At 40.8% G+C, this 15,385-nt stretch overlaps 1 protein-coding gene across 4 annotated transcripts in view; it reads right to left on the bottom strand.

Moving 5' to 3' along the window:
• U2AF2 (U2 small nuclear RNA auxiliary factor 2) overlaps positions 1 to 15,385 on the bottom strand; it is a 40,184-nt gene that overhangs the window by 8,674 nt on the left and 16,125 nt on the right. For 2 of the 4 annotated variants that reach the window (XM_073602667.1, XM_073602670.1), the window contains 5 exons: positions 14,458 to 14,574; positions 14,140 to 14,278; positions 13,684 to 13,790; positions 1,250 to 1,372; positions 226 to 312 (listed from right to left, as the gene is read on the bottom strand). In XM_073602667.1, the coding sequence (XP_073458768.1) occupies positions 226 to 312; positions 1,250 to 1,372; positions 13,684 to 13,790; positions 14,140 to 14,278; positions 14,458 to 14,574 (573 nt within the window). The remainder of the gene's footprint in view (positions 1 to 225; positions 313 to 1,249; positions 1,373 to 13,683; positions 13,791 to 14,139; positions 14,279 to 14,457; positions 14,575 to 15,385) is intronic. The other 2 variants (XM_073602668.1, XM_073602671.1) reach the window with 1 other exon arrangement.

Raw genomic sequence — 15,385 nt, 5'->3', positions numbered from 1 at the left:
AGCAGATCACTTTTGGGTGGAACTGCGCTTTAAGGATGTAAGCTGATACATATTAAAATATTTTAAGTTTTAAATACGGCTTTAAGCCAGCATGCCACATGCTGAGCAGGCCACTAATGAGCGTTTAGAAAATCAGCATGGTCATTTTAAATTAGCTGCAGAAGCTTCCGATTCCTCTACTAAAGCACATATCTGTAAGGTGAGTACAAAAAGTTAAGGCCTTACCAATGTTGCATTCTTTGCACCAACACTTGCTCTTTGTACAAGAAGTTTTTTGTCCCCCAGTTGCATTCCATTAAGACCAGCAATAGCCTTAAAAATAAAAGGAGGCAGTTAAGTTGAAAGCTGTGAACATAGCTTGATTCAAAAATAAATTTACAGTAATGTCACAAATTAGTTTATTACCCTAAAAGACTAAGTACTGATTGAATGTAACTACTGTACTTGCACAATGTTTAGAATCACCACTTTTACATTTGCCATCAGTGCAAACTTTGTCACAAAGTAACAAACTCTGCACTAACAGGAGTCTGAGGATTAACTCAAGAAACAGGTCAGTACAATGACAGGTGTAGAATGTGCCGAATACTGCACAAGAACATATTTCTACGACATTGAAACTTGCAGAATTCAACAAAATGAATGCCTGTGTGCGCACTAAACCTTTAAAAAATAAAAAAAACAACAGTAAGGGCGCTGATTGGGAGTCTGTCACAGCTGCTGTTTTTTTAGCATGCTCGTCTGACAGAAGTTGGGCAAAATGGCCAGCTGCAGCCAGACAGGGTGGCACACACACGGGCCTAAATGTTGTTTTTTTATTTTATTTTAAACCGCCCGATGTCTCCCGACATCAGCGCGTACAAACGGGGTTTTAGTCTACAGAGGCAATCCTATATTCTTAATGCAGCTCAGTTATGAAAACTGACACTTGTGGCTGTTATTTGGTTTCTTTCATGTCATCCTCACAACACTGACAATTTCATGGGTTGTCAGCATTGTGCTCAGGCAGAATATAGGACAGTCTTTGTTGGGGGTATCCAGCCCAAACAACATTAATACAATAACACTTCGAGGAAGAGAATGCAAGTTCATTACAAAATAAAAAGGCAAGACTGCACTATCATAGTTCAATTACAGAGATTACAAAAGATCAGTTGTGATTGGTTCATATCACTACACAAATCACCTAAAACCCATGCAATTGTTTTTTCTTATTCCATACTTCACGACATTGACAAAGGATTCCTACCTGATCTGTGACATTGATGTCCACATATTCACAGAAAGCATATCCCTTAGAAAGACCTGTAGCACTGTCTTTTACCAAATTAAAGGCTTTCAAAGGTCCAAAAGATGTAAGCAACTCTTTAACCTGTTAAGACAATTATTCAAAAGATTAAAAAGGAACATACCTGAAATTATTAATGGTTCACCTCTACATATTAAAAAAAAAAAAAAATAAAACAACATAAAAAAAGGAAAAATGCACAACAGTTCAGTTTATAGCATATTTTAGATTACACAAAAGGGGAAAAAAAAATAAATAGTAAAGTATACAGGAGAAAAATAAAGTATCACAAGTAATATAGAGTACTAGTTGAAACTGTACGGATTAAAAAAATAAAATAAACCACACATCAATCCCAACTCCAAACATGAACCATTAGATTATTTTTTATTAATAAAAACCTGTGCAAGTACAGAACGTTAGAAAGTAGGGGATAACTTTTTTTTTTGAAGGCTACAGCAGCAGGCTGATACCAGTTTCGACAGTGCCCATTTCTCCCCCTTACGCGCCCCCACCAAATACAGGTACATTTTCAATATATTTATGAGCAAAGGACCTGCAATAAAAAGGACAACCGAGCATTCGGAAACAAAATTGTATACAAAATGGCCCATCGTTTGCATTCAGGTATTACACAATGCATGATTTATACACAGTACACATGTATAGACACCTGCTAAGGGGGTAATGAAGAAAAAAAATGTACTGCCAAACAGCCTGAAAGGAGGTGAAGCTAAATGCTTCCTAGACAATCTACAGAACATAGACTTTGTCCAGTAGAGAAATCCCATGTATTTAAAAGGCTTTTTTAGTTTAAAAAGTAAGAAGGAAAATCCAACTGGCTCAAATTTTATTTACATTCACAAAGCATACATGCCATTTTCTGTTTTGCTAGAAGTACTTAAAGGAAAAAAAAAAAAAATCTTCATACTCAACCTTTCAAAGTGACAATGTTTTATACCCCAAGATTTAAGATTCAGGAGCAAGATTATTACAAGAAAAAAATAGATATATTTTTCCATAGGACAAGAGAAAATGTATGTATACACAAGATTAAGGTGACCCTTTCTGCTTATACATTTCTCCAGTGAGGCTGTTCTGTCCATTTATACATTAAAATTATTCCTCTGCTGTGAGAAACATGGGGGTGACGTCACTTCTATTTAGCATGGTAGTTGTCTGACCGCTAAGCAATGGTTTCACAAATCCAAAAGTATGCAGATAAAAATAAAAGATTTTACTCATATGCATACTTGACCTAATCTGGCGACTCATTGTTAAATCCAGTGCATTAGCAAAACAGCCAAGCAACAAAGGTGTGTGTGTGTGTGTGTGTGTGTGTGTGTGTGTGTGTGTGTGTGTGTGTGTGTGTGTGTATATATATATATATATATATATATATATATATATATATATATATATATATAATATCTCTCATATGTAAAAGTGCTTAATGTGCATTCCTTAGACCTGCTGAGCCACCCACAAACAGAACCTAAAAAATGCTGCTCTCAGGGTAACGATTGTTCTGAAAAACACAGTACAAAATATAGGCCATGCCAAATGTTCCAGGCACTCAAAAGTTTGATTTTTTTTTTTTCCACTGCGGGTACAGAGACTGAAATCCTGGCAAAATACAGCCTAGAATAAAGTCTGGGTGCAATTTTGCTATCACTACCTATGTATATAAACTCAAAGCGCACCTGTACGTAGACAACAGAAAGTTAACTATTTGCATATTCTTATATTCAAATTCAAGGATAGTTTAAAAATCTCCCCCAATACTATGTTGCCATAAGAAAAATTAAACCCACACACCTGACAGGTTAGAACATTCATTTTTTCTATCCAAAATGAAAATTAAAAATTGTCCAATACACACTCCTTTTGGTGTGCTTTCAGGAAAAGCACCACAGACGCAAGATACAATAGAAGTCTATGGCTCAGTGCAACTAACCTGCAGGAGAGCCACAGGTGCGGTGCAGGTAAACCGCAGCACATTGGCGTGAAAACAGCCATTATAGGAGGCTCAGGACAGTAAGGGCCTGTTTCTACATTTGCTGTTCTGGGGACAGTAAAACCCCCATAGTTCACTGCTGCCCGCCACCAGTTACCAAATCAATGAAGTGTTATTCGCTCTTCAAAAGGTTGAGCACCCCTGCTAGGATGCCTTAGTGACCCTGAAAGATCCTTGCCTGCTTCAAAAGGATCAAGATGGAGGGCACTCTGGTGATCCTTATTGCTCCTGGTTTACCCAGACATATGTGAAACTCTGACCTCTAAGGGCCACTTCACACCACAAAAATGTCTTTCAGATCTGTTCAGGATGCATTTTCTGCATGCTTGTTTTTAGCGCTATGCCATTTTTTTCTGCATATACAAAAAAAAAAAAAAAATCACTTCACTGTATGTGGTGTGAACTGGCCCTTAGAGTCCTGGTGGATGCTCCATCAGATCTACAGTACCAGGTTGTTTGTCTTCTTGACTAGGGTTGCTGGCTTTAAAGTAGTTGTAAACGATCACCTTTCAAAACAACCCATTCCGTTTGAAATAGAAATGAAAGGCAAAACATTTGTGTAACTGTATAGGAAAAAAAAAAAAAAAAATCACCTTCCCTCTGTTCCCAGTTGCATAATAGCTGGGGGGAGGAGAAGCAGCAGGACACTGATCTTTCCAGTGATTGTGGCTGTGCAGTGGGGGCAAGTCAGGACAAGTCTGATCATTGGAGAGCAGGCTGAGTTTCCAAAATTGCGGCAAAATTGTGTTGCTGCTTTGCAGTTTTCCATGCCCGGCGGTCAAAATGTTCCTATCCTGAATGTTGTTCTTCTGCGTTCAGGAGGAGGTTGAAGCTAATCTAACCGCGGCAGCGTCTAAACTCTGCTTAAAGCCTATATGTACATGGATACATAAGCTTTTATGGAACTCAAGTTTAGTTGCTCTCAGTGTACATAAAGTCTGAAAGGTCAGATTTTTTTCTCTTGTTTAAGAGACCGTTGGCATCTCCATCCTTACCTTTTTGTACTGGGAATCTCCTGTATGACTCTCCACCTGTTCGATCTATTTTGACTCTGTACGTTTTGTCTGTAAAGGTGAACTTGCCCTTTAACCGATTGCCGACCAGCCGCCACAGTTATACTGCAGCAGGTTGGCTCGACTGCACGAATCGCCGTAACTGTACACGGTGTACTGTGGGGAAGCATGTGCCCATTTGCCAGCAGGGGAGCCAATCGGCAGGTCCGACGGACTCTATGGCTGCCAGCGAACATTTCCCTCAGTGACAGAATGGGGATCTTTATGTAAACATGGTTGATTTGATTGTAGCCGTATTAGTGCAATTGTGACAGAGAAAATTGAGTACTGTCCGTGATACTTTTTTTATTTGCACTAACATACAATTTTTCAGGGCAAGCTTTCGGGGTATGCCCCCTTCTTCAAGGTCCAAGCAGTACTGTATCAGTATCTTTATTACCATTGATTTGTATGTGTTTGGTTTTCTCTTTTTTTTTTTTTTTTCTTTCTTTTTTTCTTCTTTAACATTCTGCTTAAAAATTTGTGAATCAGTACTGCTTGGACCTTGAAGAAGGGGACATACCCCGAAAGCTTGTCCTGAAAAATTGTATGTTAGTGCAAATAAAAGTATCACGGACAGTACTCAATTTTCTCTATGTAAACATGGCAGATTTCCGTTCTGACAGGGGATCACACAGAGATCCTGTTCTTCTGCTATGCAGGAAGACAGATCTGTGTGTTGTCCCAAGCAGCCCATCCCCCATACAGTTGGTAAACGCACTGAGGGAACACAGTTAACTATTTGATCGCCCCTGATGTTAACCCCTTCCCTGCCAGTGTCATTAGTACAGTGTTGGTGCATATTTTTAGCAACATGGAATGTCACTGGTTCCCAAAAAAAAAATTGTAAAAATGTCAGGTGTCTGCCGTAATGTCGCAGTCTCACTAAAAATCGATCACTGCCATTACTAGTAAAAAAAAATTAAAATAAAAACACTAAAGCTTTTGTGTAAACCAATCAATGAACTTATTGGGGTTTTTTTTTTTTTTACTAAAAATATGTAGCAGAATACATATTTGCCTAAACTGATGAAGAAATTTGATTATTGGATATGTTTTATAGCAGAAAGTAAACATTTTTTTTTCAAAATTTTCAATTTTGTTTTTTGTTCAGGAAGTGGGTAAATCCTTCCAGGGCTCAAGTGGTTAAAGTGGCAATCAACACTCCCATTAGGATGTGTTCAATGTTTACAAACATAAGCTGAATGTTACTTTAAAAGCTTTAATAAAACTTGCTGAAAGCTCTGCAAATGCTCTGTTAAACCTTGCTGTTCACACTGCTCTTATACAACTAAAGCCTGTGTGAAACAGGCCCAAATTGGAGGTCTGTAGAATGCCTTGGAGTCTATTTCTCCAGGTAGATCTCTCAGTACATTTGTAGAACTTAAAGTGGTTGTACATCCTGTAAACCACTTTTACCTACAGATAAGCCTATATTAAGGCTTACCTGTAGGTGCTTGAAATATCTCCTAAACCTCCAGAATTTAGGAGATATCTACGAAAGACCTGAGCGCCAATGACTACGGCGCATGCGCCGATTTAGAAAGGGCATGTCGTGCCGTTTCCAATAGGGGTCATACTGTGACTGGCGGCTCACGTACGCATGCGCGGGAGTGATGTCACATGACTCCGACCAGTCCCAGAAGGAAGAGGGGTGTGAAGATGGACGCTCCCAGCTAGTGGGGACAACGGAGACATCGCGGGCTTCGGTGTTAGGTAAGTGACTCATAATGCGCTACTATGCGATGCATAGTAGCCCATCATTATGCTTTACCTTTGCAGGGAAATAAAGAGGAAGTAAAACCCACCAGTTTGTTGTTCAACCTGGAGGCCAGAAAATCCACGCATAGCATCCCCAATCTGTTAAACAGATCCTGGAACATCTCTGGGTAGAGAAACCACATTAAGAAATTGCCAGCAAATAAGTGTGACTGCCATTTATACCTAGGATATAAAAAGGGCAAAACAAGGTTGAAAAGATAAAGTTCTGACCGGATCTGATCTACCTCGTGATTTCTGGTTCCTCCCTGATGGTTGATGTGCACCACTGTTGCTGCACACCGACTATCAGAAATCAGATTACTCTCCAGCAGGAAAGTCCAGTGTTGCAAGCACAGCAAAACTGCCTAAAGCTCCAAGATGTTTAATTGGGACAAGAGAATCCTCCCATGACAACTCCTCAGTACAGAGAGCGCCTTGGACTCTTCCTCAGGATGGCATTCATAGTGAGGAGCTTCCAAGTGACAAGTGGAAGTACCTTAGAATCCAAAACCAGATTCCTGAGCCACCAAGACAAGGAGAACATGGTCCTTGGTGCCATTTGAAACTATCTTTCAAAGGACTAGCATGAAAACACAATGTTGTGTCTGCCTCAAAAAAGGGAGGCTACCATCAGAGAACTGGAGAATTCAATTCTGAGAACAGTCTAAGTTTCTTCAGTGGGAGAAATTTCCTGGCCTGCTGTGTCCAGGACTACACACTACAAACCATAAAACTGGTCCAGTGAGGACTTCTGATGGTTGAGAATCTAGAAAAACCCCTGTGGAAAACCAAGGCTACATTGTCTGACAGTCTGCACCAACTGGTCCCCCAAAAGGAAATCATCTAAGTTCTCACAACAGAGATGCCACGAGAGTACAACAGGGCGAGAAATGGAGCCATCACCTTGGTGAACATCCAAGGTGCAAACTAGAGGCTGAAGAGCAGGCCCACGAACTTGTAATGTAGGGTAACCATAGCAAAAACACAGGAAAGAGGCAGATACACGTCCTTACTGTGTACAGAAACTAAAAAGGTCTTTGTTGAATTGAGACAGACCTGATCTATTCCATGTAGAATTTCTAAACTTGAATGAAGATATTTAGTGCTTTGAGACCAAACATGGGGCCAAGGTGCCCCCTTTGCGTTTGTGACTAGGTTGGGCTAAATCCCCCCCCCCCCCCCCCCCCAAAAAAAAAAAAACAAAAACTTCTACTACAGAAATTGGGGCAATGGCACGTCAGTCTAGAAGGCCCAAGGGGGCTCAAAGGAGTTCTGCTCATCTGTGCCATGAGCCATGACACAGGAGGTGAAGGCAGGGAATGCTTGCAGCCCTTAGAAACCTCACCCATTTGCCTGCGATGCAAGCTATTCAAGTGTACACAAAGGTTAACAAACATCAGAAGAGACAGAGCTCTTATTTTTAGATGCATGTTCTGTAGTCCAAACACTGCAGGCTGGGTTCACACTAGTGCAAATTGTATGCAGGATTCCGACTCTCAATAGAGCCGGTTTGTGCATCTCCGTGGCGGCTGCAGAGTGGATTTCACAGAGGTCCTGTGCGTCTTTGGCTGTTTCAGGTCCGAATTCAGGCAAAAATTGGGGCCTGAAATGGAGAACAGGGACGCACCAGACCCCTGCTGTGAGCAGCATCTGATTTAAGTGTGAACCCAGCCCTATAATAGTATTAAACCCAAAAGCAAACATATTGCAGCTTACCATTTCTTAGATGTGGCTGCTTTGGTTTTTTTATGCTTTTTTCATCTGGTGATGTAGCCAGAAAGTCTTGAAAGGTGACAAACCATTTACTAATGGCAGGGGAGGTTAAGACGATCAGATTTCAATTATGTAAAAGCTTTATTCCAAAAGGAAAAACAAGTTTGTTGTAACTACTTATAAAGTATTAGCTGAAATGTGGCTTAAATTTGTTAGTGTACTTATGTGCTAGTTCATCTAACACTCTTCTCCCCAGACAGACAATGCTGCTGTCCTAAAGGTGCCCCCTGTTCTCATTTATCCAGAATATTGGGGGGGGGGGCACCAATATGGGTAAGTTGTTATTGCACATACCTCTAGGTGGTATAAAAAAAAAAAAAAAAAAAAAAAAAAAAAAAAAAACTTTCAGTATGCTTTACCTCGAAAAGTCCCATTTATCACTCCCCGCCACCTCAATTTTTTCTTCTTACCATATACCGTATATTACCACAAGTACAGCCCAATATTAAAGGCTCTGTGAGAATAAAGGACTGGGAATAGCACTGTTAGATGAATCATGCTAATCTTCTAGTTTCAGAGTGGTGCACAATACACCAGCTAATAAAGCCATCTCTAAATTTTGGGAATAATGGCAGAGGACTGACTCAGGTGGCTCAGAGGCTGCCAAACCCTTGATCAGATGCAGAATCTGCAGGGGAAGGCACAGGTGCAAGTTTGTGGCCTCTGGTCAGAGGTGGCAAAATTAGGCAATTTAGAGCTTTACAGTCATGCAGGGTTTTATGATCTGAGCCAAGAGGGCAAAGAAACCAGCCACAACAGAGAGTTACAGAAGGTTGAGGCTGCTTTAGGAAACATGCAGCAAACGGTGCCAAAGTTGTTAGTAGGGTGTTACCTGGAGGCACTATCTCCTGTCCCCATAATTAGACTGGGACATGTTGCAACTGCATGGCAGTTTGGCAGCACAAGGCTCAGGGTACGATACAAGGACTCAGGTACTCAGACCCAGATAGCTGTAGAAAATAAAGGGTCGAATGGCACTGTACGCAGTAACAGACCAAAGACTGAAATGCCACTTGACTCTGCAATGCTGAATCAGCAGCGGAGGATACTGCCAGGACATTGAGCATGCATCGCACTCCACCCAGCAGATGAGGTCAGCTTAAAACACATTCTAACACTAACCCATCTCGCCCTGTAAAGACAAAAAAAAAAAAAAAAAAAAAAAAAGGAAAACCTATACATACCTTTTCTGAAGCCGGCTCATTCCCATGCTGAGCTGTGAGCTGTCAGTGGCGGCTTGTGTGGGAGTGTGCAGAAGAGGCAGCCGACAATAGAAGCCACATAGTAACTCTACGGGTGACGTCACATCCCAGATGTTGACTGCTGTCTCCTGCACACAGCATCAGTTGGTGGAGACCAGACTGGATCGGCTTCAGAAAAGGCAAGCATATCGATTTTTGCTTCACAGGGCTAGATAGGTTAGTCTTCGAATTTGGCTGCTAGTAGATAGTTAGTTTTAGGCTTAACTTCTACTTTAATCACTTATCACAGTGGAAGCCTGCTCACAGCCACAGAAACCGGACAAGCGCAAAAGCTATGTCAACAGTTATGGACCTGGAAAATGGTCCATGGCTGGAAAGTGCATTACTTTGAACACAGGTTTTTCCTGCAATGTCCGGTCCAAAAGAGATCAGAGCTCCAAAAAAACATCTGCGCTAGAGAGCTGCAATCAAAAAGACCAGCTAAAGCAGCTATTTAGAGAAGAGTATGCATTAAAGGCAGAACTTAATAGCCCCAAGATGAAGGATTTCTTGCACCAATGGATGAGAAAAATGGAAATATTTTAGTGTGCATGATCAGGGGACAGATTCACCTTAAGGTGTCACACTTTTTACCAACAAATGTAAGGGCAGTATTTAAAAGTGGTTGTAAACCTTTACATGTAATCAGTGAAGTGACTGGCTTCAGGTGACACCACAATTAAACAAATACTCTTAACATAAATTGTACCTGTTTAGCAGCTTTTTACTGTTCTCTACAGCCACTGAAGGTTCAGAATATTTAAGGCTTGTCTGAGCAGTCAAATAAAAAAAAGGGGCAGGGGGTTTAGCTGAAGTTACTCTGTAGAGCTCTGTGACAAGAGCGCTCAAAGCTGACTGCAGGGAGGGGACATAACCCCCCTTCACACAGGAACATAGCTGAGGCTGTCAATCAGCTGGAGATCCCTCTGCTGTCACAATTTTTCTTGGTGTCAGTAACGATTCATGATAGTAGAGGAATGAAGCAGACAGAGATGATACTTAGTGATCTAGATGTTGACTAGTACACAACATAGAGGGCTAGGGCTTTCCTTATATGTCTGATGTTTACAACCACTTTAACAGCCATTTTTTTTTTCCCTTTATACATGTTGAAATGTGTTTTACATGGAAAAAAAAAAAAAAATCACTTAAAATTAAATTTGGTGCACACACTATATATATATATATATATATATATATATATATATATATATATATATATATATATATATTTATTTATTTTTTTTTTTTCAATTTTCTGTTAGATAAAGATGAGTTAAAGATGGGTAAATGGACACCAAATATGTCAAAGGTGTGTGACTGCTTAACACCAGCAAACTATGATGCCCAAAACTGTCTACATCTCACCAATTTAGATTCACTTATACATTACAGCCCTAAAATTATTCCTCACTCTGATGTGAGCAGCAATACTTAATTGTTTTGTGCAACAGTCAATTACATACCCATGTGCGTCACACACACTTGCCTGCGTGGGGGCGTATTCTATTGTCTTTTTTTTTTTTTTTAAATAAACTGTTTATAAATTTCCCACTTAACTATTGCTATCAAAGGGAGCGATAAACGCCTGTGTGATGGCATGTATAGAGTGGCAGGTAATCTTGATCGAAACAGCAGGGGTCTATTTGCCCTCTAATGCTTCCTCTTCTCTGTTCATGGCAGATTAAGGGCAATCACTGCCCCGATCTTCTGTTTTCCAGGCCACAGCAGACATAATCTGAAAGCTCTGAACCAGAAGTGCTCATACATGAAATCACTTCCATTTGAGAGCTTGAAGCTGCCTCTAATTGCTAGTGCTGTGTTTTTTTTTTGTGTGTTTTTTAATAACTGGTTACTGCAACACCATAATACTTCATGGTGGCAGCTGTAAGAGCGTTAAATGGTAGGCATCAGAAAAAAGCTTTTACAAACATCTCCTACAAGAGACAGACATTCCACTGTTAGGGCCAGTTCACACCACAAAAAAAAAAGCATTTGAGCGGATGTGTTTCTGCATTAGGGGTGCTGAAATTAATTGTTGCATTGCGATTCGGGTGTCCCCAATGTGGCATCGATGTATAAGGACCAGGAAATCAATTGCGGGTGACGTCATCCCGACTTGCCCCGCCCGGGAAAGCGCTCGGAGTGTATTTTTTAAATTACTTTCTTTTAAATGTCATGTTACAATGAATGATGTGCCCCGCTGTATGTGCTTTTTAAAAAAATATGTCACTTCATAACAAATTTCACAGTAGTAAAATACATCCCGCTAACGTGACTCCTGGCCCGTCCCGCCTCTCTCCTCCCACGTCTCCCGAGTCCTGATGTCAGCGGGGAATTCTCAGCCCCACCCGCTGACTATAGCTATCATATCATAAGAGGCGGGCGGGACTGAGAATTCCCTGCTGACGTCAGGACTCAGGAGACGTCAGGAGAGCTGAGAGGGGCGAGACGGGCGTCACATGAGCGGGATGTATTGTACTACTGTGAAATTCGGTATGAAGTGACTTTTTTTAAAAAGCACATACAGCGGGGCACATCATTCATTGTAACATGGCATTTATTAAAAGAAAGTAATTTTAACAACAGTAAGTAGAGTACAAATGTGTTTGTACTCTTACACCTCACGCTCCATGCTGACAGGTCCCTGGGCTTCCCTTTGCACATTCCACTGTTAACTCCTAGTGTGCTGGAAGGTGCAAACAGGAATGCCAAGGAACGTCATCACCAGTGGTGGCCTGTGCACTGTGGTGGGGGGGGGGGGTTAGTGAAGTGATGGCTGCGTTTAAGGGGCACAGTGAGGCTGCGTTTGATGAGGTTGAGTATTTTTCAGTTTGTTTGCACCCCCCAAAAAAATTTGGTGCACCAGCTGCCACTGGTCAGCACAGAGACAGTACAGGGAATTTCACAGGGCTGTTTGTCAGCTGTGGATTGTAATCCCTCCTGACCTCCCAGCAGCAGTGTGTGAATGTCTGTACCCTGCACTGGATTAGTGCACTTTTTAATGGAGTGAGGTTATTTTTAAATCAAAGCGGAGTTCCAGTCAATTTTTTGTTTATTAAAAGTCAGCAGCTACAAAAAAAAGTGTATCTTCTGACTTTTAATAAAAAAAAAAAAAAAACAAAAAAAAAAACACACACAAACATTCACCTGTCCCACAATCCAGCGACGTGGCCACCCAAACCCTCCATTCTCTCCCCCGCCTGTCCACGGCACTGGTAATACTGTGGGCATCCGGCTGTGACAGCTTGCAGCTTCACAGCCGTGTGCGCATATCTTACTGCGCTGTCCAGCACAGCCGGGCAATCTTTTGGGAACTGTGATGTGTCCCAGAAGATTGCAGGGTGGAAGGGTCGCCTAGGCAGCCCAAGCGGAAGCTCGTCGGTAATCGTGATGCATCGCGGAATCGAATCGTTGACCAGATAATCGTAATCGAATCGCGAGACCAGTGAAGACGCGCACCCCTATTCTGCATGTGCATTTTTAATGCGTTCCGTGCTTTTCTGGATGCATTCCAGGTGTTTTTTTTCCTGTTTTTTCTTGCCCACTATACTAAGGTCCAGTGCGTTTTTGATGCCTTTTAGTACAGTGCAGGAAAAATGCAGCATGTTCTACTTTTCCTGGAACTGGTGTGAACTATGCCATCGGAAACCATATAACCTACTTTCCATGCTTTTTTGACGCAGAACAAAAAGGCACTAGACTGCATGTGGTGTGAACAGGCCCTACAAGAGGCAACACTTGTACCTGGGCAATACAGCTACTGCAATGGTATGGACTGGAAAACCACCACTTCAATTACAATGCATGTAAACGCTAATATCTATTTTACAGTATGTTTAGTCAATGTCACGTCTCACTGTAGTTAAGGAAATAAGGTTTTTTTTTTTTAACCTTGAGATCCTGATGTTAGCCTGCAGTACAAGCACTTTCAGTTGGCCTTTAGGTTGTTTATCTGACAGAACACCCAAAGGCAAATTAAAAAGGTGCCTACACAGCAGTCCAACAACGCAATCGCTTAGTGCTGTCAGGTAGTGCGCAAAAGACTCAAGAAATAGTTTGCGCAGGAAAACTGTATACAACGATCCATGATTCCAAGCACACCGAAAAATAGATCAAGTTTACATACACAACATTTTTTGTTACTATCTGTAACTTTGTTCTTATGAAAAAACAAAGATTAAATGCTTAGCTGCAAAAATAAAAGGTTAGTTTACACACCCACCCAAAACAATTTGGAAATGAAGTGCCCCTTTTTGCACTGGAACCCCAAACCCTTGACGTTTAACTGCTGCAACAGTAGAAACAGTACAAACTATGTTGCCATATTGCTACTGTTTACCAGTTATGCAGGAAAACTCCTGTAGAACTGTGTCCATTCTGCTTTATGACTTCTATAAGGGCAAGCCAATAGAGAAGTCAGACAAGATGGAACACTATCATTAAAGTGGTCGCCTTCAGATCTGGACCACAGTGACTGGGAAAAGGCCGCCAAATTCAAACATTCCCACGTATGAAAAACAACAAATAAGTAAGCCTGAAATTACCAACCCATAGGCTTAATGACGCCATGGTTACCTGGTCATCATTCAGATAGTTGGGTAAACCTCCAATGAAAAGCTTGTGTGCAGAGTCTGGAACAACGGTGGATACCACCCCTGTTAAGAAAGGAATGATATTTGGAGAGAAAAAACCCACTTAATATGGCGCAAGATCCATTCTCTTTTACACAAAGGACATTTTCCATCTATGGCTTTTGTCAGTTCAGAAGTCCTGGAAGGAACTGCAAACTCTGTAATAAAATACGCACTGTGCTCTGCCAGAAAATAAACAATGTTATTGCTGAATGCCTAAATTAACCAAATGATCATTGACTGCTACAGAAAAAGCACTGTGCTAAAGCAAACTGAAATTTAACAGAATATTTGTGGGGGAATTGAAATGTAAAACATTGTACACTAGTACATTTTTTTTTTTTTTAGACAAGCAACATTGATGAAATCTTACCTGGCACATACACAGATGGATTTTCAGACATGCCAGGCAAGGGCTGATAATCGTGCGGACGGCGAATCTTTAACGACTGGCCTTGGAAAATTATGCCATCAAATGCCATTGCCTGTGTGGTCTCATCAACAGATCGGAACTGCACAGAAAATCAACGGACAACATTTTAGTCATTTAAAACCTGCAAGAGTAATATATATATATATATATATATATATATATATATATATATATATATATATATATATATATATATATATATATATATACACATATACACACACACACACATATATACATACATATATACATACACACCTCCAAGAATGCAAAGTTTTTGTCTTGGTTGATCTGCACTGCAAGGACAGGGTTTCCAGGAGCTTGTGTTAATCCACCAAGGCGCATTTGAGCGTTAAAGAAGTCCATCATTGCTTCCTGTAAGAGGGAAAAAAAAAAATATGAAAGATAGGTTGTACGATTTATCTGCTTACAGTAAAAGGAGAGAGCATTTGTAAGATCTAGAATGTCCTACTTGCCTTGCATGATGGTAGCAAACTTATTTTGCTACGAAGGGATTTCAGCCCCACAATTTTCACTTTGAAAAGAAATGGAAACAACTTTTTGATCTTGTTTTTTCAAAATAGAAAAGGGTTTTTATTCAAAGTTTGCGTAAGGAAAAAAGGTTTTATAAACTAACAACCAATTTCTGCAAACACCAAACTAACCGCAGCCTTATTCGGTCAAACTTTGAAACAAAAGGCATTACAAGGAGATTGCAGGGCCATTTGGTACATTTTCCCTTTGATGTCTGTAATGTTACCATTTCCAGAAGTAAAAAGAGTAAACACTGAGACCCATATTGTGGGGGAAAAAAAAAATTGCTTATTTGCAAGCAGTCCCTTCTCGCAGACAGATTTTTTCCAAATGCTAATTGCATTGCTGAAAACATAACTGGCATTAAGCCCAGGTTCACACTGAGCTGCGGGAATAAAGCCTTGCGAGTTTAGCTGAACTTGCACGATTTCACTCCCGCATGTCAGTCCCAATTTCGGCCGCGATTTCAGAGACATCTGTGCAGGTTTCTGCACATATGTCAAAGTAAATCGCCGCCTGAAAACGCAAACAGTAGTGCTTTTTAAAATCGGTGCCGCAAATGCAGCGTTGCACTGATTAGGACGGTGCCATTGCCAGAAATTGCCACCGATTTGACATGTCAAATCGTACCAATGTGAACCAGGGCTAAAAA

Source organism: Aquarana catesbeiana, linkage group LG10 (assembly GCF_042186555.1).
Source record: "Aquarana catesbeiana isolate 2022-GZ linkage group LG10, ASM4218655v1, whole genome shotgun sequence".
Lineage (NCBI taxonomy): Eukaryota > Metazoa > Chordata > Amphibia > Anura > Ranidae > Aquarana > Aquarana catesbeiana.
Note: the sequence above shows the minus strand (reverse complement) of the source record. Positions and strands in the feature narration are given on the sequence as shown.